The sequence below is a fragment of the Squalius cephalus genome (genome assembly GCF_949319135.1).
Source record: "Squalius cephalus genome assembly, chromosome: 9".
Classification (NCBI taxonomy): domain Eukaryota; kingdom Metazoa; phylum Chordata; class Actinopteri; order Cypriniformes; family Leuciscidae; genus Squalius; species Squalius cephalus.
In genome coordinates, this window is record NC_137130.1 from 3,049,226 (window position 1) to 3,076,498 (window position 27,273).

At 36.3% G+C, this 27,273-nt stretch overlaps 1 protein-coding gene across 2 annotated transcripts in view; it reads left to right on the plus strand.

Moving 5' to 3' along the window:
* The window catches only part of il1rl1 (interleukin 1 receptor-like 1), a 30,083-nt gene extending 4,745 nt beyond the window's left edge, over window positions 1-25,338 (plus strand). Inside the window, exons 1-11 of one of the 2 annotated variants that reach the window (XM_079881958.1) lie at window positions 303-382; window positions 517-591; window positions 1,589-1,826; window positions 2,694-2,853; window positions 14,769-14,922; window positions 14,995-15,063; window positions 16,940-17,054; window positions 21,922-22,055; window positions 22,411-22,548; window positions 23,120-23,275; window positions 24,259-25,338. In XM_079881958.1, the coding sequence (XP_079738084.1) occupies window positions 522-591; window positions 1,589-1,826; window positions 2,694-2,853; window positions 14,769-14,922; window positions 14,995-15,063; window positions 16,940-17,054; window positions 21,922-22,055; window positions 22,411-22,548; window positions 23,120-23,275; window positions 24,259-24,623 (1,599 nt within the window). In that variant the 5' untranslated portion in view covers window positions 303-382; window positions 517-521 and the 3' untranslated portion in view covers window positions 24,624-25,338. Of the gene's footprint in view, window positions 1-302; window positions 383-516; window positions 592-1,588; window positions 1,827-2,693; window positions 2,854-14,768; window positions 14,923-14,994; window positions 15,064-16,939; window positions 17,055-21,921; window positions 22,056-22,410; window positions 22,549-23,119; window positions 23,276-24,258 lie in introns of those variants that run through there. The other variant, XM_079881957.1, reaches the window with a different exon arrangement.
* The last annotated feature ends 1,935 nt before the right edge of the window (window positions 25,339-27,273 follow it).

The following is a 27,273-nucleotide window of genomic DNA, read 5'->3' on the forward strand; positions in this document are numbered from 1 at the left end:
GATGTTTGCCTCAACAAGCAATAACCACTGGAATCTATTTATTTATTTGAGGCGTTTTGTGAACTTGAAGCCTTTATTGAAGCATTGAATGCAATGACGCTTTTGGATAAAAGCCACATGCATAAATGTTTATGCAATAAAAAAATGTCTTGTACTTTTAACCCGTGAAAACTAGTTTAATCTCTGCTTATGATTTCCTGTTTTTCAAAAGTTTAACGTCAGGAAAGAGAGATAAAATGAAGATTACCTGATAAAAGAGTTGAGTAAATTACATCCTCTTTCCACAATCTCACTCTATAGTTGAAAATAATAATTCGGCCATCAGCTTCACAACTTAGCCCATTATTGCACGCTGGAACCGACCACACATCCAGACATAAAGGTACCTCACTTTCTTTTCTTTCATCAGAGTGGTAATGTAAGCGCTGCTGCTCTCAGCGCATATCTGTCATATGGTGTTGCATTATAGTCAAATATGAAGTGAAACTTTAGCCTTTGAGATTAAATGCTTTACAGGGACGATGAGGATGATGATGATGATTTTGCTCCTGACAGAATCTGTCCTGGCCTCTTATCAATTCAACTCCACAGGTAACTTAGAAAATAGATCACTTAAAAAAATAGATATTTGAGTTGTTGACAAACAGATTTTAAGTTATTTATTTATTTGCACTTATCTTTAAAAATAGATTGTTTTTTGACAATTGGACATGCAGATTTAAGATTGATTGATTGTTTTTTATTTATTTATGAATTTGCACATTTCTTTTAAAAATAGATATTTGGGTTGTTGTAAAAATGGACAGATTTTAAGTTATTTATTTGTATTAATTTATTTATTCGCACATTTCTTTGAAAATAATAGATTTTTGGTTGTTTAATTTTTTTAGGTTAAATAGAAATGCTGAGATGCTTTTGATTTTATGGAAAAAAACTGGTTGACATTCATTTATGTGTTCATTTATTTATTTATTTGCCCTTTAAAAAAAATATTTGGGTTGTTGACAAATGGCTAGATTTCAATTTATTTATTTATTTATTTAAAAATATATTTGGGATTTTTGACATTATTTTTGACATTATTATTTAATTATTTATTTGCACATTTCTTTAAAAATAGATATGATTTGGGTTGATTTAAATTATTTATTTAAGTTATTTATTCATTCATTTATTTATTTGCACATTTCTTTAAAAATAGATTTCTGAGTTGTTGACAAATGGACGGATTTTAAGTTATTGATTGATTGATTTTTTATTTATTTATTTGCAAATTTCTTTAAAAATAGATATTAGGGTTGTTGACAAATGGCCATATTTTTAAGTTGTTTATTTATTTTTATTTATTTATTTGCTCATTTGTCATGGGGTCGTTGACAAGTGGACAGATTTTGGAATAAATGGCGAAGCTGAGATGCTTTTTGGTTAATTGGCGAAGAAAAAAGTCCTTGTCCAAAATAAACTTATTGATCTGTTTGTTTGAAGGGGATATTTGACTGAATATATGCATTCAGACAATGTTTCTCCTAACTGGGTTAAAAGGAGATGCTTTAAACTTTTTTTTTTGTATTAACTTTTTTTGTATTAGTTGAGTGTAAAACCGTTAATAAGGGAACAATGAAAGTGAGAGCTGGAGAATCCCTGTATTTCCCCTGCCCGAATACAGACAGCTATAACAGCTCGTGTGATTGGTGGAGAACCCTCATCAGTACGAAGCAGGATGAGCAGATCGGGACGGACGAGAATAAGCATGTGCATTACCACCAGTCTAGGTTATACATACTTTGGTTGACCCTGAACGACACGGGACGCTACATCGGACGCTGGTGATCACACACACACACTTCACTCACCTGTCAATACACCTGCTCTAAAGCAATATTCAAACTTTATTCACATGCATGTTGTTCCAAACCTGTATGATATTGTTAAATGTTGCAAATATAGTTTTCCATACTGTGAAAATATACAGTATCATAACAGTAATATATTGCATATGACTCAAGCACTACATACCAAGATATATAACAGCCGAAATATACCAAAACTTATTATTTTGTGTTTGGCAGAAGAAGAATTAACCTTGTTCTATTAACATTTAATATACACTGTTTGGGGTCAGTAAGATTTTTTTTTAATAAATGTTTTTGAAGGAGTCTCTTCTGCTCACCAAGGCTTCATTTATTATGTCACAAATACAGTAAAAAATTGTGAAATATTATTAGAATTTAAAACATATGTTTTCTACGTGAATATATAGTAAAATATAATATATTCCTGTGATCAAAGCTGCATTTTCAGCATCATTACTCCAGTCTTCAGTGTCACATGATCCTTCAGAAATCATTCTAATATGATGATTTGATGCTCAAGAAATATTTATGATTATTATCAGTGTTGAATACAGTTCATATCTTTGTGGAAACCATGATACATTCTGTATTCCGGGATTCTTTGATGCATTTATTTTAAATATAAACCTTTTGTAACATTATAAATGTCTTTACTGTCACTTTTGATCAATTTAATGTGTCCTTGCTGAATAAAAGAAGCATATAATATTTTTCTTAGAAAAACAAAACAAGTGCTTTCAGTAAAATCTTCAAGCTTCAAGTTTCTGCATTTAAACCTTAGAACACTGAGCATGAAGAGAAGAAATAATTTTCTGTAGTATTATTTGTTTTGTCCTTTAGGTGGAAAGAAAAGGACAAATGTGTTGAATATGAAACTGACATCGTGGTTTATGAGGAGTTCCACACGGATCTCTTGTACTTATCCGTGCCAGAAGTAAAGCCGTCAGTAATCGCATGTCCAGTGTGTGAAAAACAGCAGGCCACGTTCATCTGGTATAAGGTGTGTTGAGTTTGATGTTTGTGGGAAATTTGACAGCATGATTGCAATGTACGAGTGAGCTAAAGTGAGGAGGTGATGCTGATCTCATCATTTAATCTGATCAGGGTTTACACGTGTGACGAATGTCCTGTTTTCCACTTTTAAAAAAATTATATTTTAGAAATATAACCAAACGGTGAATTCAGCTGTTCACTCGTATTGCTAATAATTTACTAAATGATAACACTGAAGGAAATTTATGGAAGCTTGTTTCCGCCACAGAATAAAACATTTTAAGAGATAATTGCGACTTTTTATCTCACAATTGCGAGTTTACATCTCGCAATTCTGACTTTATTTCGCAGATATAAAGTCAGAATTGCGAGATATGGGTAGAGTGGGGGGAAACGACCCCCTTAAGGAAAATGTGACATTACAGTGAAACAAAACATAAATGTGACTAGAATTGCCATCCCGGTTTTGAGTGACTATGGCAGGAGTTATTCACCAAATATTAAAATTGCTCAGCCTTAATAATTAATTAGTATTTTGACTAAAAATGTTTGTAAAAAGGGGGCGTTTTTCCCCAGCGGTGGGGTAAAATGCCCCCTTTCTTACCAACCAGTTTGCTTCATAGATCAACAGCAAAATTAACAGACAATAGTTTTTAATCTTTAAAAGTAAAAGGCAAGTAATGTATCAACATTTACATTAATATTTATTTCAGGAATGTCCAAAATAGCCAAATTCAACTACCTTCCATCAGTGAGCTAACTGTGCTAGCATACTAGCTAGCTAATGCTCACTTGAGGTAATTTTTTCATGTTTTGTTCAAATATTTTGATTTTACCACTTAGTTATACATTAAGTGTAAAACAAAGGATTTGATAGACTGAAATATGTTATTATAGTAATTATGATAGAGAGAAACTATGGGGGCCGTTTTACCCCTCAGCGTAGTTGAGTAGCTTGTTTTACCCCACAAGCTATGACTTTTTTTTTAAAAAATGTTTAATTTTTTAAATATAATTATTTTCCTTATAAATAACTTATGATCTCAAACTACAGACTTCACTATTCATCTATCATACATCACTGCAATATGCTGCAGAACAATATTCTCTTAAACACTTGTTTACTAATAGGCCTATCTGAAAATTATAGCATTTACCACGTAATCCTCTTCTCTTCAAATATGTCACTGGTGTCAGCTTCTCCATAGAGATTTGTATATCCCCGTTATCAACATAGTGCATAGCAACAGTAAAAATATATCTTAACTACCTCTAGTTGTTATTTTGGGGAAAACAGCTGGGGGGCGTTTTCCCCCACTCTACCCTAAAGTCAGAATTGCGTGAAATAAAGTCGCAATTGCGTCTTATAAAGTCAGAATTCTGACTTTTTTTCTCACAATTGCGACTTTATATCACGCAATTCTGACTTTATAACACTTATGACTTTATAACACATAATTAGGGCCCGAGCACCGATGGTGTGAGGACCCTCTTGGAATTGCTCTGTTTATTAGGGCCCAAGCCCTGAAAGGGCGAAGGCCCTATTGTTTTCGGTTGGATTATTTATTATTATTAGGGCCCAAGCCCTGAAAGGGCGAAGGCCCTATTGTTTTCGTAAGGATTATTTTTTTTTTTTTTCTTCATTATTTTTTTTTTTGCCTTTTTGCCACTTTTGGGGCCCTTAACATGCTCAAAAACTCTTGAAACTTTGCACACAGGTCAGAACCCGCGGCCATCAGGGCCGGGCTGAAGCTGGTACCGGGGCGTGGCAGGGGGGCTCGACAGCGCCCCCTGGAATGGGGTCCGAAATCTTGGTCCATATATCAAACACGCTTGCATGTAATAATATGAAACTCAGTACACATATAGATCTCATCGGGCCGCACAACTTTCGTGCTCTAAGTTTTACAAAAGCCCAACAGGAAGTCGGTTATTATACGTTGTTTGGAAAACGCATACAATGGAATGTGAAATACTCCTCCTAGGGAATTCATCCGATCGCCGCCAAACTCGGTGTGAATGAAGTCAAGACATTGAGGATGAATTCTTGCGAACAGATTTTTGATATCTCGAACGGTTTGGCCGTGGCGAGGAAACGAATTTATGGCGAATAATGGGACACAGGAAGTGTATTAAAACTTCTGCATACATTATCTGATCTTGCTGAAACTTCAGCAGTGTATTCGTTGTAAGAGGCCGATCACATGGATGTGACCTTTGTGAGTCAAAGTTATAGCGCCACCAACTGGCAACAGGAAGTGTGTCACTTTCAAAATGCTTTGAAATCACTTTCTTATTTTTACCCGATTTGCTTAAAACTTTATGTGTATAATGTAGACACACGGCAGATGTAGACCTGTGAAAGGATTATTGATATCTTAGATACTGTTGCCGTGGCAACGCATCAAACTTTAATATTCTTTTCGGATGCTTTTGAGACTCTTCACATGCTTGAAAATGCATGAAACTCGACAGACACATCACATTTATTATCCAGTAGACATGTGCAAAGTTTCAGAAACGGGCGTGGTGGAATGGCTCAGTAGCGCCACCTTTAGTCAAAAATGGGGGCTTAGTTTTTCCTAGAATCACAAAACTTGGTAGGTGTATTGTTCTCATCAAGCAGGACACCTTTCTAATTTACAGTCATAACCTCAGACCCACAGGAAGTCAGATATTTTGGTTTGAATGTGGATTTTCTGGAGAATTTTCTCTCTCTCTCTGTGTGTCTGTGTGTGTGTGTGTGGGGGGGGGGGGATTTGTGTATTCCATTTAATCTTTGTTTTTCAAGGTTTCAGGGGCTTTTGGGGCCCTTAACATGCTCGAAAACTCTTGAAACTTTGCACACAGGTCAGAACCCACGGCCATCAGGGCCGGGCTGAAGCTGGTACCCGGGCGTGGCAGGGGGGCTCGACAGCGCCCCCTGGAATGGGGTCCGAAATCTTGGTCCATATATCAAACACGCTTGCATGTAATAATATGAAACTCAGTACACATATAGATCTCATCGGGCCGAACAACTTTCGTGCTCTAAGTTTTACAAAAGCCCAACAGGAAGTCAGTTATTATACGTTGTTTGGAAAACGCATGCAATGGAATGTGAAATACTCCTCCTAGGGAATTCATCCAATCGCCTCCAAACTCGGTCAGCATGAAGTCAAGACATTGAGGATGAAAAATTGCCAGGGGATTTTTGATATCTCGAATGGTTTGGCCGTGGCGAGATAACTAATTTATGGCGAATAATGGAAACAGGAAGTGTGTTATAACTTCTGCATACATTAACTGATCTTGATGAAACTTCAGCAGTGTGTTCATTGTAAGAGGCCGATCACATTGATGTGACTATTGTGAGTCAGAGTTATAGCGCCACCAACTGGCAGCAGGAAGTGTGTCACTTTCAAAATGCTTTGAAATCACCGTCTTATTTTTACCCGATTTGCTTCAAACTTTATGTGTATAATTTAAACACATGGCAGATGTAGACCTGTGAAAGGATTATTGATATCTTAGATACTGTTGCCGTGGCAACGCATCAAACTTTAATATTCTTTTCGGATGCTTTTGAGACTCTTAGCATACTTGAAATTGGATGAAACTCAACAGATACATCACACTTATTAGCCAGTAGACATGTGAAAAGTTTCAGAAACGGGTGTGGCAGGGGGGCTCAACGGCGCCCCCTTGAACGGGGTCTGAAAACTTGGTACATATATCAAACACGCTTGCATGAATTAATATGAAATTCGGTACACATATAGATCTCATCGGGCCAAACAACTTTTCCCTGGTCAAGTTTCACGCCAGCCCAACAGGAAGTCGGCTATTATGGGTTGTTTGGAGAACGCTTGCTGTGGAATGTGAAATACTCCTCCTAGAAAATTCATCCCATCCCCACCAAACTCGGTGTGCATGAAGTCAAGACTTTGAGGATGCTAAATTGCGGACGGATTTTTGATATCTCGAACGGTTTGGCCGTGGCGAGGAAACGAATTTATGGCGAGAAAAGAGAGACACGAAGTGTTATAACTTCTGCACACATTAACTGATCTTGATGAAACTTCAGTAGTGTGTTCGTGGTAAGAGGCCGGTCAGATGGATGCAACTATTGTGAGTCAAAGTTATAGCGCCACCAACTGGCAACAAGAACTGTGTCACTTTCAAAATGCTTTTGGCAAAATGGGGGGTTACTTTTACCCACAGTTACAAAAATCAGTACATATATTGGTCTCATCGAGCCGGACAAGTTTCTATTTTACAGTAATTAGCTCTGACCAACAGGAAGTCAGATATTTTGGTTTGAATGTGGATTTATTTGCAAAATCGGCCTCTGAATTTTATATATATATATATTTTAAAGTGACAAGACAGAGAATATTACTTGTCCGATATATATATATATATATATATATTACATTTATATATATATATATATATATATATATATATATATATATATAAATATAGCTGCGAGCAGCGATGGAGGGCCCAAGCCGGTGACACCGCCACCCCGGTGCCTTTAGTGCAACTAAATGCACCAGGGTGGCGGTGCCACCGGCTTGGGCCCGCAATCGCTGCTCGCAGCTATATTTATTATTATTCTTATTTTTCTGTCAACCTTTCGGGCACTTTTGAGACCCTTAACGTGCTCGAAAACTCTTGAAACTTTGCACACGGGTCAGAACTCGTGGCCATCAGGGCTGGGCTGAAGCTGGTACCCGGGCGTGGCAGGGTGGCTCGACAGCGCCCCCTTGAACGGGGTCCGAAAACTTGGTCCATAAATCAGACACGCTTGCATGTAATAATATGAAACTCGGTACACATATAGATCTCATCGGGTCGAACAACTTTCGTACTTTTACTTTTTACGCCAGCCCAACAGGAAGTCGGCTATTATGGGTTGTTTTGAAACGCATGCTGTGGAATTTAATGTACTCCTCCTAGAGAATTCATCCAATCGCCTCCAAACTCGGTCAGCATGAAGTCAAGACATTGAGGATGCTAAATTGCGGACGGATTTTTGATATCTCGAACGGTTTGGCCGTGGCAAGGAAACAAATTTATGGCGAATAAGGGACACAGGAAGTGTGTTATAACTTCAGCATACATTATCTGATCTTGATGAAACTTCAGCAGTGTGTTCGTTTTCAGAGGCCGAACACAAGGATGTGATTATTGTGAGTCAAAGTTATAGCGCCACCAACTGGCAGCAGGAAGTGTGTCACTTTCAAAATGCTTTGAAATCACTCTCTTATTTTTACCTGATTTGCTTCAAACTTTATGTGTATGATGTAGACACACGGCAGATGTAGACCTGTGAAAGGATTATTGATATCTTAGATACTGTTGCCATGGCAACGCATCAAACTTTAATATTCTTTTTTGATGCTTTTGAGACTCTTAACATACTTGAAATTGCATGAAACTCGACAGACACATCACACTTATTATCCAGTAGACATGGGCAAAGTTTCAGAAACGGGCATGGTGAGGGGCTCAGTAGCGCCACCTTTAGTCAAAAATGGGGGCTTAGTTTTACCTAGAATCACAAAACTTGGTATGTATATTGTTCTTATCGAGCCGGACAACTTTCTAATTTACACTTATTAGCTCAAAGCAACAGAAAGTCAGATATTTTGGTTTGAATGTGATTTTTTGGAGAAATTTCTCTCTCTCTCTGTCTCTGAGTGTGTGAGGGGTGGGGGTGATTTGTCAGTTGAGTGATATTTACTTTTTCATTTGTTTTTCAAGGTTTCTGGGGCTTTTGGGTCCCTAAACGTGCTCGAAAACTCTTGAAACTTTGCACACAGGTCAGAACCCGCGGCCATCAGGGCGGGGCTGAATCTGGTAGCCGGGCGTGGTAGGGGGGCTCAACAGCGCCCCCTTGAACGGGGTTCTAAAACTTGGTCCATATATCAAACACGCTTGCATGAATTAATTTGAAACTCGGTACACATATAGATCTCATCGGGCCGAACAACTTTCGTGCTCTAAGTTTTACGCCAGCCCAACAGGAAGTCGGCTATTTAGGGTTGTTTGGAAACGCTTGCTGTGGAATTTAATGTACTCCTCCTAGGAAATACATCGATTCGCCTCCAAACTCGGTCAGCGTGAAGTCAAGACATTGATGATGCTAAATTGCGGACGGATTTTTGATATCTCGAACGGTTTGGCTGTGGCGAGGAAACGAATTAATGGCGAGAAAAGAGAAAAACGAAGTGTTATAACTAATGCATACATTAACTGATCTTGATGAAACTTCAGCAGTTTGTTCATGGTAAGAGGCCGATCAGATGGATGTAACTATTGTGTGTCAAAGTTATAGCGCCACCAACTGGCAGCAGGAAATGTGTCACTTTCAAAATGCTTTTGACAAAAGTTGGGGGGGTTGTTTTACCTACAGTAGCACAACTCAGTACGTATGTTGATCTCATCGACCCGGACAACTTTCTAATTTAAAGTCATTAGCTCCGACCATCAGGAAGTCAGATATTTTGGTTTGAATGTGGATTTTTTGCAAAATCAGCCTCCAAAAGGCACTAAAAGCCTCAAATCTTCTAAAAATGTAATTTTATACCATTTATTTCTATATAAAAGTATACAAATATCACAACTAAACCCATTTTATTCTGTTTTTAAAAAGAATTTTATTCTAATTTTATTCTAAATTTTAAAACAGTAAAGTAAAAAAAAAATTCAAGTCATACATAGGGCTATACTGCCCTCTTGTGTCCAAAAGGACATCAAAATAATATATAAAACTTTTTACCAGCTAGGCCAATAATGTATTTAAATATACATTTATTAGGTATGTGTCTGAGGATATTTTCCCACCGGTTAATCGACGTGTGTGACACGAGCGGGTGCTTTTGTATCGCTAATATAAAAGTGAAAGAAAAATACGGACGTCCGCACGGACATTTATGATGGTGCACACACAAATCACACACACGTTGGAAAGAATTATGCTTTTAAACAACACTAAACCGCCATTAGATGTCGCCAAGTGACCGTCTTAATGAGCGAGTCATTGATTCATTCGTTCAAATGATTCGTAATCCATAACATACAGATCCATAAACATGGATCCATAAACATCCAATCCATAAACATAAACAGATGTTTATGGATTGATCATTCAATCTTTGAGTCAACCAATTCGTTCAAAATGCTGAATCATTCAGTTATGAGAAAACACGTTCCTGTGAGATGCGTTCTTCTGTGATCTTTGTTTAACTATTTCCGCTGCTGAAACAGAACAAAAACAGTCAATATTGCATCTAAAATGTAAATGACTTCATTTTAACTGTTAATAACCTGTTGTATGAAATCAATGTCACAGTGTCAATAGTGATTGTATTCAGGAAAAGTTAGGTACGGAGAGCGAGCGATTTCAACGAAATCAGAAATAAACCCATTTTATTCTTTTATTATTATTATTATTCAATTTAAGAATTATGTTTGAGTTTAAAAAAAGCCAGAATGTTTTAGTCCAAAAAATAAATAAATCATGCCATGGAGTGCTTGAAATTATTTTTTTTTATTATATTTATTTTTTCGTTTTGGCTTTGTTTATAGTTTATTTTTAATTTTTTATTCTTGTTCCTTTCTGAATATCATTACATTTAAAGGATTTGTTGTGGAATATTTTGAGTGTATCATAAAATCAGAATAATTCTCTCGATTTAGTGATCCCCTACTTATTATTTTATTTTTTTCTTTGTTCTAATTAGGTCAGGCAAGTAAAATTATCTGTGTCTTGTCCCTTAAATTTATTTATATATATATATATATATATATATATGTATGTATGTATGTGTGTGTGTGTGTGTATATATATATGTATGTGTGTGTGTGTGTGTATATATATATATATATATATATATATATATATATATATATATATATATATATAAAAATATAAATATAGCTGCGAGCAGCGATGGAGGGCCAAAGCCGCCGGCACCGCCACCCTGGCACCAGGATTGCGGTGCCACCGGCTTGGGCCCGTAATCGCTGCTCGCAGCTATATTTATTATTATTATTATTCTTCTCCGCATTTAATTGCATTTTTGAGGGCCTAAACATGCTCGAAAACTCACAAAACTTTGCACACGCATCAGAACTGGCGAAAATTTACATCTGATATAGGTTTCAGAATTGGACGGGGCAAAATGGCTCGATAGCGCCACCTATAAAATTTCAACGGAGTGCGCCTCCCGCAACGTTCCACGTACGTGCACGAAATTCGGTACATACATGTAATGACCTAATACCTACAAAAAAGTCTCTTGGAGCATAGCCCTAAACACAACAGGAAGTCAGCCATTTTGAACTTCCTCTCAGATTTTTGTGCAGTTTTTGCCATTTTCAGGCCTCGTACTTTAACGAACTCCTCCTACAGTTTTAATCTGATCATCTTCAAATTTGGTGAGTGTAATCTTAAGGCCTTTGCGACGTTAAATTGCGAAGATCTTGAGTTTTCGTCAAAGGGCGGGTCCTCGGCGGCCTGATAAATTTCGATGTTTCGCCATGAAACAGGAAGTTGTTGTAACTCAGGCATGGAATGTCCAATCTGCCCCAAACTTCACACGTTTGATAAGAGTTCTGTCCTGAACACATGACCATGCTCATATTCAGTTATAGTCATAGCGCCACCTGCTGGCAACAGGAAGTGACATGTTTAACACTGTTATGGACTCCTAATAACATATAAAAAAGTGCCAGCAAGTGCTAAACATGCTAACAACATACTAGAAGCATGCTAAAACATGCTAGCAAACTCTTAGCTAAGTGCTAAAGCATGCTATTATTGCAATTAAATAGGAATTTGCTGTAACTCAGGCATGGAATGTCCAATCTGCCCCAAACTTCACACTTTTGATAAGCGTTCTGTACTGAACACATCTACATGAGAATATTCAGTTATAGTAATAGCGCCACCTACTGGTAACAGGAAGTGTCATGTTTAACACGTTGATGCCATTCTAGCAACATGTTAAAAATGCCATTGACTTCTAAACATGCTAGAAACATGTTAAAACATGCTAGCAATACTTAGCTAAGTGCTAAAGCATGCTAATTCAATGAAACAGGATGTTGTTGTTACTCAAGAAGGCAATGTCCAATCTGCGCCAAACTTCACACTTTTAATAAACGTTCTATCCTGAACACATGACCATGCTCATATTCAGTTACAGTCATAGTGCCACCTGCTGGCAACAGGAAGTGACATGTTAAACACTGTTGTGGACATATAAAAACATATAAAAAAGTGCCAGCAAGTGCTAAACATGCTAACAACATACTAGAAACATGCTAAAACATGCTAGCAAACACTTAGCTAAGTGCTAAAGCATGCAAATGCTGCAATTAAATAGGAATTTGCTGTAACACAGGCATGGAATGTCCAATCTGCCCCAAATTTCACACGTTTGATAAGAGTCATGGCCTGAACACATCTACATGAGAATATTCAGTTATAGTAATAGCGCCACCTGCTGTCAACAGGAAGTGACATGTTTAACACTGTTGTGGTCTCCTAATAACATATAAAAAAGAGCCAGCAAGTGCTAAACAGGTTAGCAACATACTAGAAACATGCTAGCAAACACTTAGTTAAGTGCTAAAGCATGCTATTACTGCAATTAAATAGGAATTTGCTGTAACTCAGGCATGGAATGTCCAATCTGCCCTAAACTTCACACGTTTGATAAGAATCATGGCCTGAACACATGTCTATGCTCAAATTCAGTTATAGTAATAGCGCCACCTACTGGCAACAGGAAGTGACATGTTTAACACGTTGATGCCGTTCTAGCAACATGTTAAAAATGCCATTGAGTTCTAAACATGCTAGAAACATATTAAAACATGCTAGCAATACTTAGCTAAGTGCTAAAGCATGCTAATTCAATGAAACAGGACTTTGTTGTTACTCAAGAAGGCAATGTACAATCTACCCCAAACTTCACATGTTTGATAAGAGTTATCTCTTGAACACATGTCCATGCTCATATTTAGTTATAGTCATAGCGCCACCTGCTGGCAACAGGAAGTGACGTTTAACACTGTTCTTGACTCCTAATAACATATAAAAAAATGCCAGTAGATGCTAAACATCCTACCAACATACTAGAGACATAATAAAACATACTAGCAAACACTTAGCTAAGTGCTAAAGAATGATATTACTGCAATTAAATATGAATTTGCTGTAACTCAGGCATGGAATGTCCAATCTGCCCCAAACTTCACACTTTTGATAAGCGTTCTGTCCTGAACACATGACCATGCTTATATTCAGTTACAGTAATAGCGCCACCTGCTGGCAACAGGAAGTGACATGTTTAACACTGTTATGGACTCCTAATAACATATAAAAAAGTGCCAGCAAGTGTTAAACATGCTAACAACATACTAGAAACATGCTAAAACATGCTAGCAAACTCTTAGCTAAGTGCTAAAGCATGCTATTATTGCAATTAAATAGGAATTTGCTGTAACTCAGGCATGGAATGTCCAATCTGCCCCAAACTTCACACTTTTGATAAGAGTCATGGCCTGAACACATCTACATGAGAATGTTCAGTTATAGTAATAGCGCCACCTACTGGCAACAGGAAGTGACATGTTTAACACGTTGATGCCGTTCTAGCAACATGTTAAAAATGCCATTGAGTTCTAAACATGCTAGAAACATATTAAAACATGCTAGTAATGCTTAGCTAAGTGCTAAAGAATGCTAATTCAATGAAACATGACTTTGTTGTTACTCAAGAAGGCAATGTCCAATTTGCACCAAACTTCACAAGTTTGATAAGAGTTCTGTCCTGAACACACATCCATGCTCATATTCAGTTATAGTCATAACGCCACCTACTGGCAACAGAAACTGACATGGTTAACACAGTAATGCAGTACTAACCACATAATTATTGTGTACTAAGCATGCTAGAAACAGACTAAACATGCTAGCAACACTTAGCTGAGTCATGAAGCATGCTATTATCACCATTATACAAAACATTTTGTAACTGACTTTGACATACTCTTACTATATATACCTCCTTAAATGTACATTTCCCAACCATGCTCTGTCTTCCTAAAGCCACCGAGTGTTGATGGCACGGGTGCGAGGGCCCTTTCATCGCTGCTTGCAGCTTTAATTGCGAGTTTATATCTCGCAATTCTGACATCTTTTCTCAGAATTGTGAGATATAAACTCACAATTGTGAGATATAAAGTCCAATTCTAAGGGGGGAAAAAAGACAGACTTTTTTTTTTTTTTTTTTTTTTACCTCAGAATAGTTTATATCTCACAATTCTGACTTTATAACACGCAATTGCGACTTTATATCATGCAATTCTGACTTTATAACTCCCAATTGCGTATTATAAAGTCAGAATTGCGTGATATAAAGTCACAATTGCGAGAAAAAGTCGCAATTATCTTTTAAAATGTTTTACTCAGTGGCGGAAACAAGCTTCCATAGAAATTAGACGATAATAGAAAAAAAAAAAAAAAAGAAAAAACCAATACTACAAAAATAGGCTGTTTTTCATCTGTTCATATACTTCACATAGGCTACTTGTTCCCCGAGGTCCACTTATAATATTGGTAAGATTTGTACATGAAAAACAGTAATAATTTAGAAACAAATCTGCTGTTTTTGAAAGCTCAGTTTAAAGGGGCGTGTCTCCTTTAAGATGTCATCATAAACACCCACTGTTCTGATTGGGTGACATCTTTGCATATGAAATGTGAATTACACATGTGCAACTTTTGAAATTATAATTACAGTTGCTGCAATTTAACTGATCGTGGAAGTGGATTACACTTGTTTACATCTATTCTACTCCTTAACAGTGTGTTCATGAATGCAATAGCCTATTATTGGCCCAATCTTTTCTCTTTGGCAGAATTTCGCTCTTATTCCAAACCAAGAGTTTAAAAATGTTTTACGTATCCATGACTCGTCGAAAGAAAGCGAGGGTATTTACACCTGCGTTTGCACCTGGGAGCACAATGGGTTAAAACACAACACCTCTGGATCTCGCAGACTGACCATCATAGGTATGTATTCCTCATTTGGTCCTGTCCTCTGAGCTAGAAGTTCGTTTCTAACACACTAACTCTTGTTCATAGATCCGTCCCCCAGCAATCCTCCACAGTTTCAACTTCCCATCAATAACTCCATCGTGATCACTGATGTGGGTGAGGAATGGGTTCAAATCTCTTAAACCATCATAAATCACACTATTAATAAAAAGGACGTCACTTTGCAATAAGGTTTCATTAATTAGTTAAGATGAACTAACAATGAACAATACTTCTATAGCATGTATTAATCTTGGTTGATGTTAATTTCAACATTTTCTAATGCGTTAACATGAACAAAGAATTAACGTGTATTTTTATTAAATAACATTGACAAATATTATTAAATGTTGTAAACAATATATTGCACACTGTTAGTTTCTGTTAGTTAAATTAACTAATGAGACCTTATTGCAAAGTGTTACCAAAACACGGCTATGATTTTTTTTAAACTATTTTATTAAACATTGTTTTTTCTCAAAATGTGAATATTATAAACAGTATTTTAAATATTTAAATATAAAACCCTCAGAGGTTTTCGTTCTAGCTTGTTTCTTATTTATTTTGAATTTCCTTTTATTTTTATATTTTTAGTTTTCATGTTAATTTTACTTTAATAAAATGACAAAAGCACATATAGTCCAGTCATTTTATGAAAAAAGGTTAAACAAATTGCAACAGAAGCAAACTCAACTGATTTTATATCCTCAATATGTCCTGAGTAAGGAAAATCCCTGAAGAATCCCATTAGGGGAAAGTTTGGAAAAAGACCCAAATATAGCCTTTTTTTTATGTGAATAGGGTAAAAATTTTAACCTTTAGATATCACCATGAAAATTACTGAGTTGATTACTTACAAAAAGACAAACAAAAAATGTATTATGAGTTTTTTAAAATTGTTTGTTAACATGGACAAACAGTGCATAATCTAATTACGTATGTGCTAATTTGCATAAATACCACAACAGATCTAAACATTGGATAAAGCCAGGAGAAAATGTCAAGATTCAACAAGACATTTTCTCCTGGCTTTACCCAATGTTTAGATCTGTTGTGGTATTTATGCAAATTAGCACATATGTAATTAGATTATGCACTGTTTGTTCATGTTAACAAACAATTTAAAAAAACTTGTAATACATTTTTTGTTTGTCTTGATGCAAGTAATCAACTCAGTAATTTTCATGGTGATATCTAAAGGTTAGGCTAAAATTTTTACCCTATTCACGTAAGAAAAAGGATGCATATGAATAGGATATATTTGGGTCTTTTTCCAAACTTTCCCCTAATGGGATTCTTCTGTTGTTTTTTTTTTCCCAAACTCAGGACATATTGAGGATACAAAATCAGTTGAGTTTGCTTCTGTTGCAATTTGTTCAAGGTTGACCCCCATTTTGGCTTAAAATGACTGGACTAATAAGGAAATGACAAAAAATTATTATTTTTATTTAGGTTTAATACATTTTTATTTCAATTTAGTTTTTATTGATTTCCAGTTAATAATTTGAGTGCTTCAACTTCAACTTATTTCAGTTTATTGCCAAAGCAACATTTCTAAATTTCATTTAGTTAAAAATTTTCCAACTAATATTTACATTTTATTTTATTTTATTTCAGCTTTATTTCAATTAACACAAATGTTCTTTAATATTTTTAGTTTGCGGTAATAATCCCGGAGGGTAGTTGAGAATCTGATGACATAAAATATATTTTTTTTATTATTCATTATTTTATTATATATTATTTATTATGTTCACGACCCTAATTGTGTATTTCATTAAAAAAAAACAGTTTCCTCGACAATTCAAATATGTTTTGTGTGTTAAGGAGTCAAATAATTCATAATTATTTAATTTCCCACCTTGAGGTCCTTTTATAATGTTGGTGTGTTTTTATGCACCCAAAAGTTACAGCAAGTTTTCATAGTAATGAACTCTGGAAAGATTTAATGTCAATGTAAAATCTGAAAGCCCTGATTGCTCTTGTTTCTCAGGCACAGAACTGATCCTCGTATGTTCTGTCGTCTTTGTGTGCGATGACTGTCATGTTTACTGGGTAAGGAATGAAACCACACTGGATGAGGAGGATGGATATAAGCAGGAAAACAGGTTGATATCTCCTCCTACAATCTCGCTACAAACTACTTATAAATAAAGGGGTCGTGTGATTTTAATATGTTCCTTGAGGTTCACTTATAATGTTAACTGGTTACTGATAAATGGTTACTTAGTTACCTTTAGATAAAACGTAGGTCAGTAAACTTAAATAAAATCGCGATATAGACCAATGTCTGTCAATATTAAACCGCATAAAGACTATTTAAATAGGAATCATGCATGTTCTGCATGTCTCTGTGAATGAATGGCACAGACGCGCTGTTTCATTTACCACACACACACACTGAGGCACGCACGACGTTTGCGATGTTTTCAGCCTATATGAGGACATTAAAGGGGTCATGAACTGGATTGTTTTATTATTTTATAATGTTGCCTGGGGTGCCCTTATAATGTTAGTATGATTTTTACATAAAAAATTGTCATAATTTATAAATAAAAGCCATTTTTCCAAGCCTGATTTCAGCTTCAGATTTTCAGACTTGCATATGAAATAGCTAGTATTACATGAACTCTCTAGAAAACTTTTACTACGTTTTTACTATTACAGCTATCGAGATTAGCAAATCGTGAAAAGTATCATTTAAAGCATTATATTTAAATCTATTCCATCACATGAAAGGTTGCAGCATGATGAGCACTGAGCAGATGACAGACAGTCTGTTGATCGTGTGAATAAAGATCTTATCATCGCAACGCAATTTTCGCACTCTCACAAATGCTTACACCAAATCACAATGCAAACACGATGTGAGTACACAGTAAGAGCTTCGTTGTGTAGTCTAAGTGTCATTATTTCATCACGAGTTTGGTAAGTGTCCAGATAAGCTCTCGCGGCTCGCGCTGTGCTGTTTGATTGACAGCTTGGGCGATTGGAAGGGGATCGTTCTTTGATCGCTTTCTGTATATAATTTAATAACAGTTTAAAAAAGATTATTTTCATAATACTACGAGAAATTATGTGAAGTTGATCGTTTAGTCACTGATGCATAAACAGTATTGAACGATTTTAAGAGAAATATCTGAACTTGAATAATTACACCGAAATCACTGATCGCGGATCAGGCATTAGAGTACACATGGTTACTTACATGTTGCTGGCAGATCCGTCGGGGAATTGTGATTGACTGATTTAATAAAGTTTAACCATGCTGGAACCCGAAGGAAGCTTATGCAGACTGTCTTCTTCCACAAACAGGCACTGCACAATATTTAGTCAACAGCATGTTTATTGCTTGGAAGTAGCTCGATCCGGTTTAGCAATTATCATGTCAAGCATGTTTGGGCGAATCGGTGGGCGGGGCTAAACAGGCCGTGTTGAAGTAGGCGTTGATCTTCTTTTGTGGAGGCGGTGTTTTATCCTCTTTGACGTCATAGTTCCCCACTTTGAAAAACGAGTCGTTTGCTGAGCCTGATGTCTATAAAAGCTTTTATTGGACTAACAAGGTAGTTTTCAGTTCTGAAACTTACAGGATATTATTATAGTATGATGATCTCTTATATGTCAAAAGCTCAAGGAAATTTTGATTTCTCAGTTCATCACCCCTTTAATGCACTTCATCAACACAGCCGCTCCGAGAGTCACTTCAGCAGCATTTTAGCTTCATTTGAGGAAAAACTATCGTCATACCATAAAACACAGAGACTCCGAGGTCTACACGGCAACCCGTCAAAATAAAGGTTTGGTTTAACCTTTGAAGAAAGTTTTGCTTAAATCATTAACGTTACATTTTAAATAATTGGTTATAACAATTTAATTAAAGCATTAAAATGGAATCAAGAAAACTAAAAAAAAGAAACTTTTGGGAGATGCGAGAGCGAAGTAGTCCAGTGATAATTAACAGGCAGCCATGGTGAACATGTCTCTATATAATATCTATGATGGTGAACGCAATAACCAGAAGACGCAGTACACTGCTTCAGCAATTTTTCGCGGCTACTTCCGGCGTTCTATTGTGATGCTGATAGAGCTGGTAAGTAGGGATGGGCATTCGAATTAAATTTTCTTAGTCGATCGTCGGGAGAATTAACGATCGACTGTCGATTAATCATTAATATTTTTATATTGAAATTCATTATTTCTTTAACTTTTTATAAATTAAAAATGCAATGAAAATACAAAAATACAGTTTGTTTGTCCTCGATGAGATCTTTATTACAAGAAGATCAACTTGTGGCAGTGAACCTGGACGTTCGGTAGACTTGAAGATATGCCCTGCGGTGCTCTAAAACAGCGGAACCTGCAGCTGCGAGCCGGCGTTCTTAAACAGAGACCCATGGCCACTTCATCCGGTTTCTGTGATCGGATAGCTATCCGATCGTGAAAAGACCAAATGTAAATGCCCTCCGAAACGCATTCGAGACGGATTTAAATCCGATCGCTCAAACCACTTCAGGAGGAGATCTGAGACGCATTCCAGACGAAACTGGACAAGAGTAAATGCATCTGGTTGTTGAAACCACATATGTAAATTTGACTTATCCCAAAAATGCTAAGAAATAAACGTGTGAGAGCGTGTTATAGGCTATATGTCATGTTATAGCCAGATATGACGACGCTACTTCAACACGCATCACCACAGATGAGCATCATCAAGCCAACGTGCAAACTATCGCAAATCAAAGTGAAAGTCATTCATCAACACACAATCATCTTCATTAAAAGTAAAGAACCGAAATGATCTTACCAGGGCTGTTGCCGCATCTTGTTGCGGTCTTTGATTTAGAAATGTTCGCTGATGATCAATAAAATGCAGCTCATATCAGTTGCTTTCGGTGGCGTGCAACAATTTAAATATGCATAGCCTATAGTGCGGGAATTCAAGATCGGATTTATATCCGTTTAGCAAAAACACATTTATGTGACCAGGTGTAAATGGAATCGTTTTGATAAATCAGATAGCTATCCGATCTGAGAAAACGCATGAAGTTCCCATAGAACTTCTGCACCAGTCTACTGATTTCTGTTGAGAAAGATAAGCATGTTGACATGATCTGGGATCAGACGCGACCGCAACCTGGTGACAGCCAGTCCAGCCGCCGAAAACACCCGCTCTGAGGGGACTGACGTTGCCGGGATGCACAGGTACCTCCGCGCTAAAATTAATTCCATTGCTTCAAGACTCACACTACGCAACGCAACCTGCATTAGTTTAATCGATAACAAATAAACGTGATCGACGAAATTCTTAACGATCAATTATCGATCGGCGATTAATCATGCCCATCCCTACTGGTAAGTCCCGCCCATCCGTAAAACCCCACTGGACCTCTAGGTTGAAAAATCGTCAATGCAAGTAAATGTGAGAAAATAATTATTTTCTGGTCCCGTTTGAATTGTGCCATGAATGTGAACATATGTTGTCTGTGAATTTTTTATATAATTTTTCATGTTACGAGTTTGACAGTATATTGTATGATTCTTCGGCTAGCAGTTGTGGAAAAGACATAACGAGAAAGACTACATGTCGCCTATGTGACGTCACCCCATAACACATTTCCCTCCACTTGTCAAATCACGGTGCTAATGCTGCGATAATCTACGGAGACAGATCGAGATGCCTGTGTGTTTTGTACCCAAATGTCACCATTCAAACCAAATGGGCTGTTCTTTCTTCAGATTCCCGTCTGAAAGCAGCGAAGAGTTGTAGTCCACAAAGTGCTCTCACACAAAGTCTAACCGTATCAAACTTCTACCCGCTAAATTGTAGCATTCTTTACACGAAACATTATATTAAAAATTCACAGACAACATATGTTCACATTCATGGCAAAATTCAAACGGGACCAGAAAATAATTATTTTCTCCCATTCACTTGCATTGACGATTTTTCAACCTAGAGGTCCAGTGGGGTTAGTGGAAGGGGCGGGACTTACCAGCTCTATAAAGGCCTATTGGCTAACATCATTGCATTGGAAACAGTATCAGTTAACACTCACTATTGTATCAGTAAGTATTTTGAAAACATTATCCATATAAAACCTTCATTTACAGACAAAACATTATGAAATCATTTACTTACGGTTTGTGATGCAGCTTCTGTCAGAGTCACTGCTTCATCGGCCAACAAAGGTTTCTTTCTGAACTCTCCATTAAACCTCGTTTACAAAACAATCCACAGTCAAATGCTCCGAACAAGCATATAATCCCTACGACGTAATCCCGGACGCCATTAAAATAAACCATCCACTTGTTTCTAACGCTGGGATCCTTCTGAAGTCTGTGCAAAGATGCAATCCAAACTGGACGCATCAAAGTAAACTTTCTTACACTCCTCCATTTGTCCTGTTGTCGACTGACTCAAGTGTGTGAAGTCCGTCAGAAACTGAACACACATCTGTATTCTGTATCAGTGTAGACAGCGTCGGTGATTATAAAGTCTTCTGTTTGCTTTCGACACGACCCTCATGAATGCCAGTGGGCGGGGCCTATAGTACTAGTGGGCGGAGCCTATGGTGCGATCATGTAAAACAATGATGATGTCTTGCTCTGGAGGCGGGCATATGCAAATGCATTTGATTCATCACAGATCCTGCAATATCAAAACCAGCCGTTTCTGGAGCTTGATTAAATAAATGCTTTGTTTATAAGGAGGAGGATGTTTTAAACTATGAAACTTGCAGGATGTTTTAATGGTACAAAGACCTCTTACATGTCAAAAGATCAAGGCAAATTTGATTTCTCATGTCATGACCCCTTTAAAAGTATAGTTGAGCCACATTATCAGAAAAGCATTGGCTTAAAATAATTAGACACATTCACCATAAACTGCTCTACTCTAGTTCTTGTTAATAGATTTCTGATATGAACAGCAAATTTTCTGATGAAAAATTAGTAATTGGTGCCTTTTCCCCCCAGATTTAGAGATGGCAACGTTCAGTCAATTTTGAGTATTACTAAAGTTTCTGAGTTGGACCTCCGTTCTGAGTTTTGCTGCATAATTGAAGACGACTATGAAGAGATTTTTGTATCAGTCACTTTGAAAAGTCGAGGTGAGATCCTCTGATCCGATCTATGATGAATATAACTGAATTACAAATGCATTATTTTACCAAATATTTGGGTGCTGTATTTTTTTATGCTCTATATTGTAATGCCTCGTCTTGACTTACAATATAGAGCAAAGTTAATACTTGAATAAAATATTGCCAAGATCTCCAATTTAGTATTAATATTTTTATTTGCATACATTTTATATTTATTACATTTTATCATTATAATATTTTGAGTGCATGAATGTTAATATTAAAATATTTGCTAAAAGTGTTTATAAACATTTATTCAGCACAAGTCCTGTTTTGTTGTGCTGTTTTACTCAGGTTTGCATGTTCTCATGTTGTATTTCAGCATCAATGCTCCCTGTGATTCTGGCATGCGTTTGCACATTTCTTCTCGTCCTGGTGCTCAGCGGAATAGTGAAGTGGTTTTCATTGGATCTGGTGCTGTTTTTACGGGAAATTTTCATCAAGTTCAACAGGAAAGAGGGTAAAGAATAATATTTTATTACATTTTGAATATCATTTTATTAAAAGTTATACACATAATACAATGTTATTTATTAAAATGTAGGCTATTATAATATTTATAAAGTCCTTTACAGTTTTTCACTTGTAAAGTAGTGGGACTGTGCTAGATATACGTATATGGGGATAAATACAAAAAAGAAAATGATTTATTACTCTTACTCAGTATATTTCTGTCTTGTTTTCCAGTACAAAAATCTGAACATTCTTAAATCAAGATACGTATAAGTCCGGTTTTCTGAACAAAATTTTTGCTTAAAACAAGAAAAAATATCTGTCAATGGGGTCAGAAAAATAATCTTGTTTTGTTTTGTTTTTCTGACCCCATTGCCAGAATTTTTTTTGTTTTAGGAATAAACACTTTGATAAATTCTTTGGAAAACAATTTTTAAATATCTTATCATATATTTTGCTTTTCACGTAAATGTAAATATTTGTAAATGTTTATATGTATCATTTGTGTGTGTGTAAATACTGTCATTAACACATATGACTACGATGCAATGCAAAAATACAAATGCTCGTTTTGACAGATGGGAAGCTGTATGATGCTTATGTGATTTACAACTCGGATGAAACAACAAGCAAAACTGTGAGTGACTTTGTCAATGGATCTCTTCTAACAGTGCTGGAGAGCTACTGTGGCTTTAAACTTTTTATTCACGGCAGAGATGACCTACCTGGGGAAGGTACGCTTGTTGAACTTTTTCATAGAATCATCTATCAGTGATATATTTTTTGATACGTTGTCTGATGAACATTGCAAAAAAATTATGTTGTCCCTCAGTATTTCCTGTACAAATATCTAAACATGCAAATCAAGATGCATGGAGAAGCAAAATGACTGAAGATATTAAGTCTTTTTTTCTGAAAAATGCATCAAAATTAAGTGACTTCATGCTTAAAACAAGAAAAAATGTCTGCCGTTAGAGTAAAAAACGTTTTCCCTTTAAATTAAGTTGTTTTTTTTGAGCCCATTGGCAGCTATTTGATATTGTTTTAGGCATAAACTTAATTTCATAATTCCCCCCCCTTTTCATAAAACAAGACTTAATATCATAAAGTCCCCCTGTAGTCAATAAATGTATCTCTTAAAACTCATCTTTGATCCCCAAATTATGCATTTAAAAAACTTTCCTTGAAAAAAAATTCTTCATTCCTTAAAATATCTTGAGTGTAACTCGACACCCTTGTCTCATTTAGTATGCGCGGTTCTATGAATATGCAAATGAGCCCCGCCTCCACTCACTCACTCAGCTCAGAGATCCACTGGTTGACGATCACACGTTGATCTGATTGGTTACAAGGTAGTTTGTGACGTCAGAAACACCAGCGATTTCAAAGCGTGTTTTTGAGACTGTCTTTGGTTCACTGCAGTTTTAAGGAGGAAATACTCAGCAATGCTGTCGACTTATGAATTTACACATGGTTTGTCTTAAAGCAGATTAAAAACACCACATAGACATATAAACAACATTAAAAACTGGATTTTCACCACAGGGGGACTTTTAAGTAATTTTGCTTCTCAAGTAAATATATCTTGATAGAAGAATGTTTAGATATTTGATACTAAGGAACAACATAATATTTTCTGCTGTGTGCAATAGTTATACTGGTGATTTTTGATGCATGTTTCTCAAACGTTTCATGTTCCTTCCTGTGTCTTAACCAGATTGCATGAACCTGGTTGAAACTAAGATACAGCTTAGTCGGAGGCTTATCATCATTTTAACACCAGGATCAAGTAGCATATCTCCTCCAGCTTATGATCTGCAAGTGGGGCTCCATCAGGCTCTGGTACAAGGAGAAACCGGAGTGATTCTCATTCAGCTGGGACAGATGCAAGACTACACACATCTGCCTCTCGGACTGCAACATCTCCTCTGCAAGAATAATCCTTTACTGTGGAGAGACGGCCAATCCTCACCAAACTCCAGGTTCTGGAAGAGAGTGCGATATAGGATGCCTGTTGCCTCATCCCATCAGAGGAGGAGTTTGAAAAAAATACCACAAGAATGTCAGAGTTTACCAGTTTAAATCAAGATTCACAAGCATTTTAAAGTGAAAGTGAAAAGTGAATGCGAAAAATTAAAGTGAAAGTGAAAAAATTAAAGTGAAATTTTCTTAAGGAAGAAGTTAAAAAAAGTCTTGAGATAAATTCGCAAGTGTGCGATTCTTGAAATATGTTTTCTTAGTAATATCTTATTTTTGTTTTTGTTTTTAAAGAAGAACATTTGGTGAGGTCCCATATTTAACTAATTTTTGTAGACTTTTCAAATTCAACAAAAAGTCATGTCAGACATAATCATGACCATTGTTTGCATTGATCATTGGAGCACTCGTGCACATCCCTAGTAATATTTAAAGTTTAGTGTCAGTACAATTTTTAAAATTATTTTTAAAGAGTCTCTCAACAAAGACTGCATTTATTTAATCTAAAATACTATAAAAATTGTGTAAAATTATTACAGTTTAAAATAGCTGTTTTCTATGTGATTATATAATAGTGTCATTTATTTCTGTGATCAAAGCTGAATTTTCAGCATCATTACTCCAGTCTTCAGTGTCACATGATCCTTCAGAAATCATTCTAATATGAGGATTTGATGCTCAGGAAACATTTATGATTATTATCAGTGTTGAAAACTGTTGCGCTGCTTCATATTTCTGTGGAAACTGATGCAGTTTATTTTTCGGGATTCTTTGATGAATAGAAAGTTCATGTACTTGAAATAAACACTTTTGTAACATTATAAATGTCTTTACTGTCACTTTTGATCCATTTAATGCTTCCTTGCTGAATAAAAGTATACAAAAAATTGTGTTGTAATGCTTAATTACAACAATTAATTTGAAACAACCAAATAAATTCATAAAACTTCTTACCTTTGGGATTTAAGACAATTTGGAGGTTTTCCTAACTTTAAGAAGATTATTTTCAAGAATTTGAAATCTGAAGTTTTGTCAACTTTAGTTTAAGGGCCCTATTTTAACGATCTAGGCGCAGGGTGCAAGTGCACTGTCTTAGGGTGTGTCCGAATCCACTTTTGCTAGTTTAACGACGGGAAAAAGGGTTGGCGTGGTCTAAAAGGGTCTTCCCTATTCTGTTAATGATTAATGTGTTATGGGCGTAACGTGCAATAAACCAACCTCTCAGGTGAGTCTTGGAGTAGGTTTTTCCACAAGGACCTTGCTTCCTGGGAATACGTCAGTGCACCTCACTTTTTGGCCGTAATTCCTTTTGTTCCTTTCCAGCACACTTGTTTGCCTGCTATCTCACAAGCATCCCTTTTGTCCATCGTTCCATGTACTTACTGTAACTCTAGTGTTTAACAGCAGATGGCGCTCTAGGCTAGATTTAACAGCAGAGAGTTGTTGTCTGAGTTGAGTCTGATTTTGGCCAGGATTTGGCGGTCTTAGACAAATTTAGAAATTTTGCCTAAAAGATTCCTCTGATCCTAGGCTAAAATCTGAAGTCTTTGATTGTTAGTTTGACATGTTCACCGAGAGCCAATTAATGGATGTTACGATACAATTTTACCTTAAAAAGATACCTTTTATCGCGTGTCGCGGCGCGTGTTGTTGGGACACGGTGTGATCGCGACACGCGATAAAAGGTATCTTTTCCATGTTAATCAGAGTGTTTGTCCTATCCAGCCACAACGATTCTATTTTAGAAACGGTTTCTATTTTTCTGCGGTGTCGCGCTGGAACAACAAACACAAAGTGTGGCGATGATAATCTCAGGTGCTGTTTATGTGCTTTATTTTATGTGTGTTATCGATTAGGCAGAACGATCCTTCCATCCACCATAGATAATTTTTCAAATTGCTTATCGGATCTGTCTCAGCTGCTCAGTGAACCCAAACAAACAGATGAACTTGAGGAATTAACTAGCACTATGAGCACCATTCTCTCTGGAACATTGGATATTGTTGCACCCATTAGATTAAAAAAGGTCAGAGAGAAAAGTAAAGCACCATGGTACAACAATACTACGCATGTTCTAAAGAGAGAAACCCGTAATTTAGAAATGGAAAAAACTAATTTAGAGGTCTTTAGAATCGCATGGAAAGACAGTATGTCACATTACAAAAAGGCCCTAAAAGCGGCCAGGGCTGAGCATCTCCGCAAACTAATAGAAAACAACCAAAACAATCCTAGGTTCTTATTTAACACCGTGGCTAGACTAACAAATAAACAGATGTCTCCTGAACAAAATATTCCGTTACAGTTTAGTAGTAATGATTTCATGAAGTTCTTCACTGAGAAAATAGAAAACATCAGAACCACAATTGTAAACGTTCAATCCTCAATCGCGCCTTATAATTCAGCCTCAATTATCAACCCGCAAGAACAATTACAGTGCTTTACAACTATAGAACAAAAAGAGTTAAATAAACGTATTACTTCATCTAAAACAACAACATGTTTACTAGATCCTATACCAACTAAACTATTGAAAGAAGTGTTACCTGTAGTGGAAGAGCCTCTCCTCAATATTATTAACTCGTCTTTATCTTTAGGTCATGTTCCAAGAACATTTAAACTGGCAGTTATAAAACCTCTCATTAAGAAACCACAATTAGATCCACATAATCCAGCAAATTATAGACCCATTTCAAATCTACCTTTTATGTATAAAATACTAGAAAAAGTTGTGTCCGCTCAACTGGGCTCTTTCTTG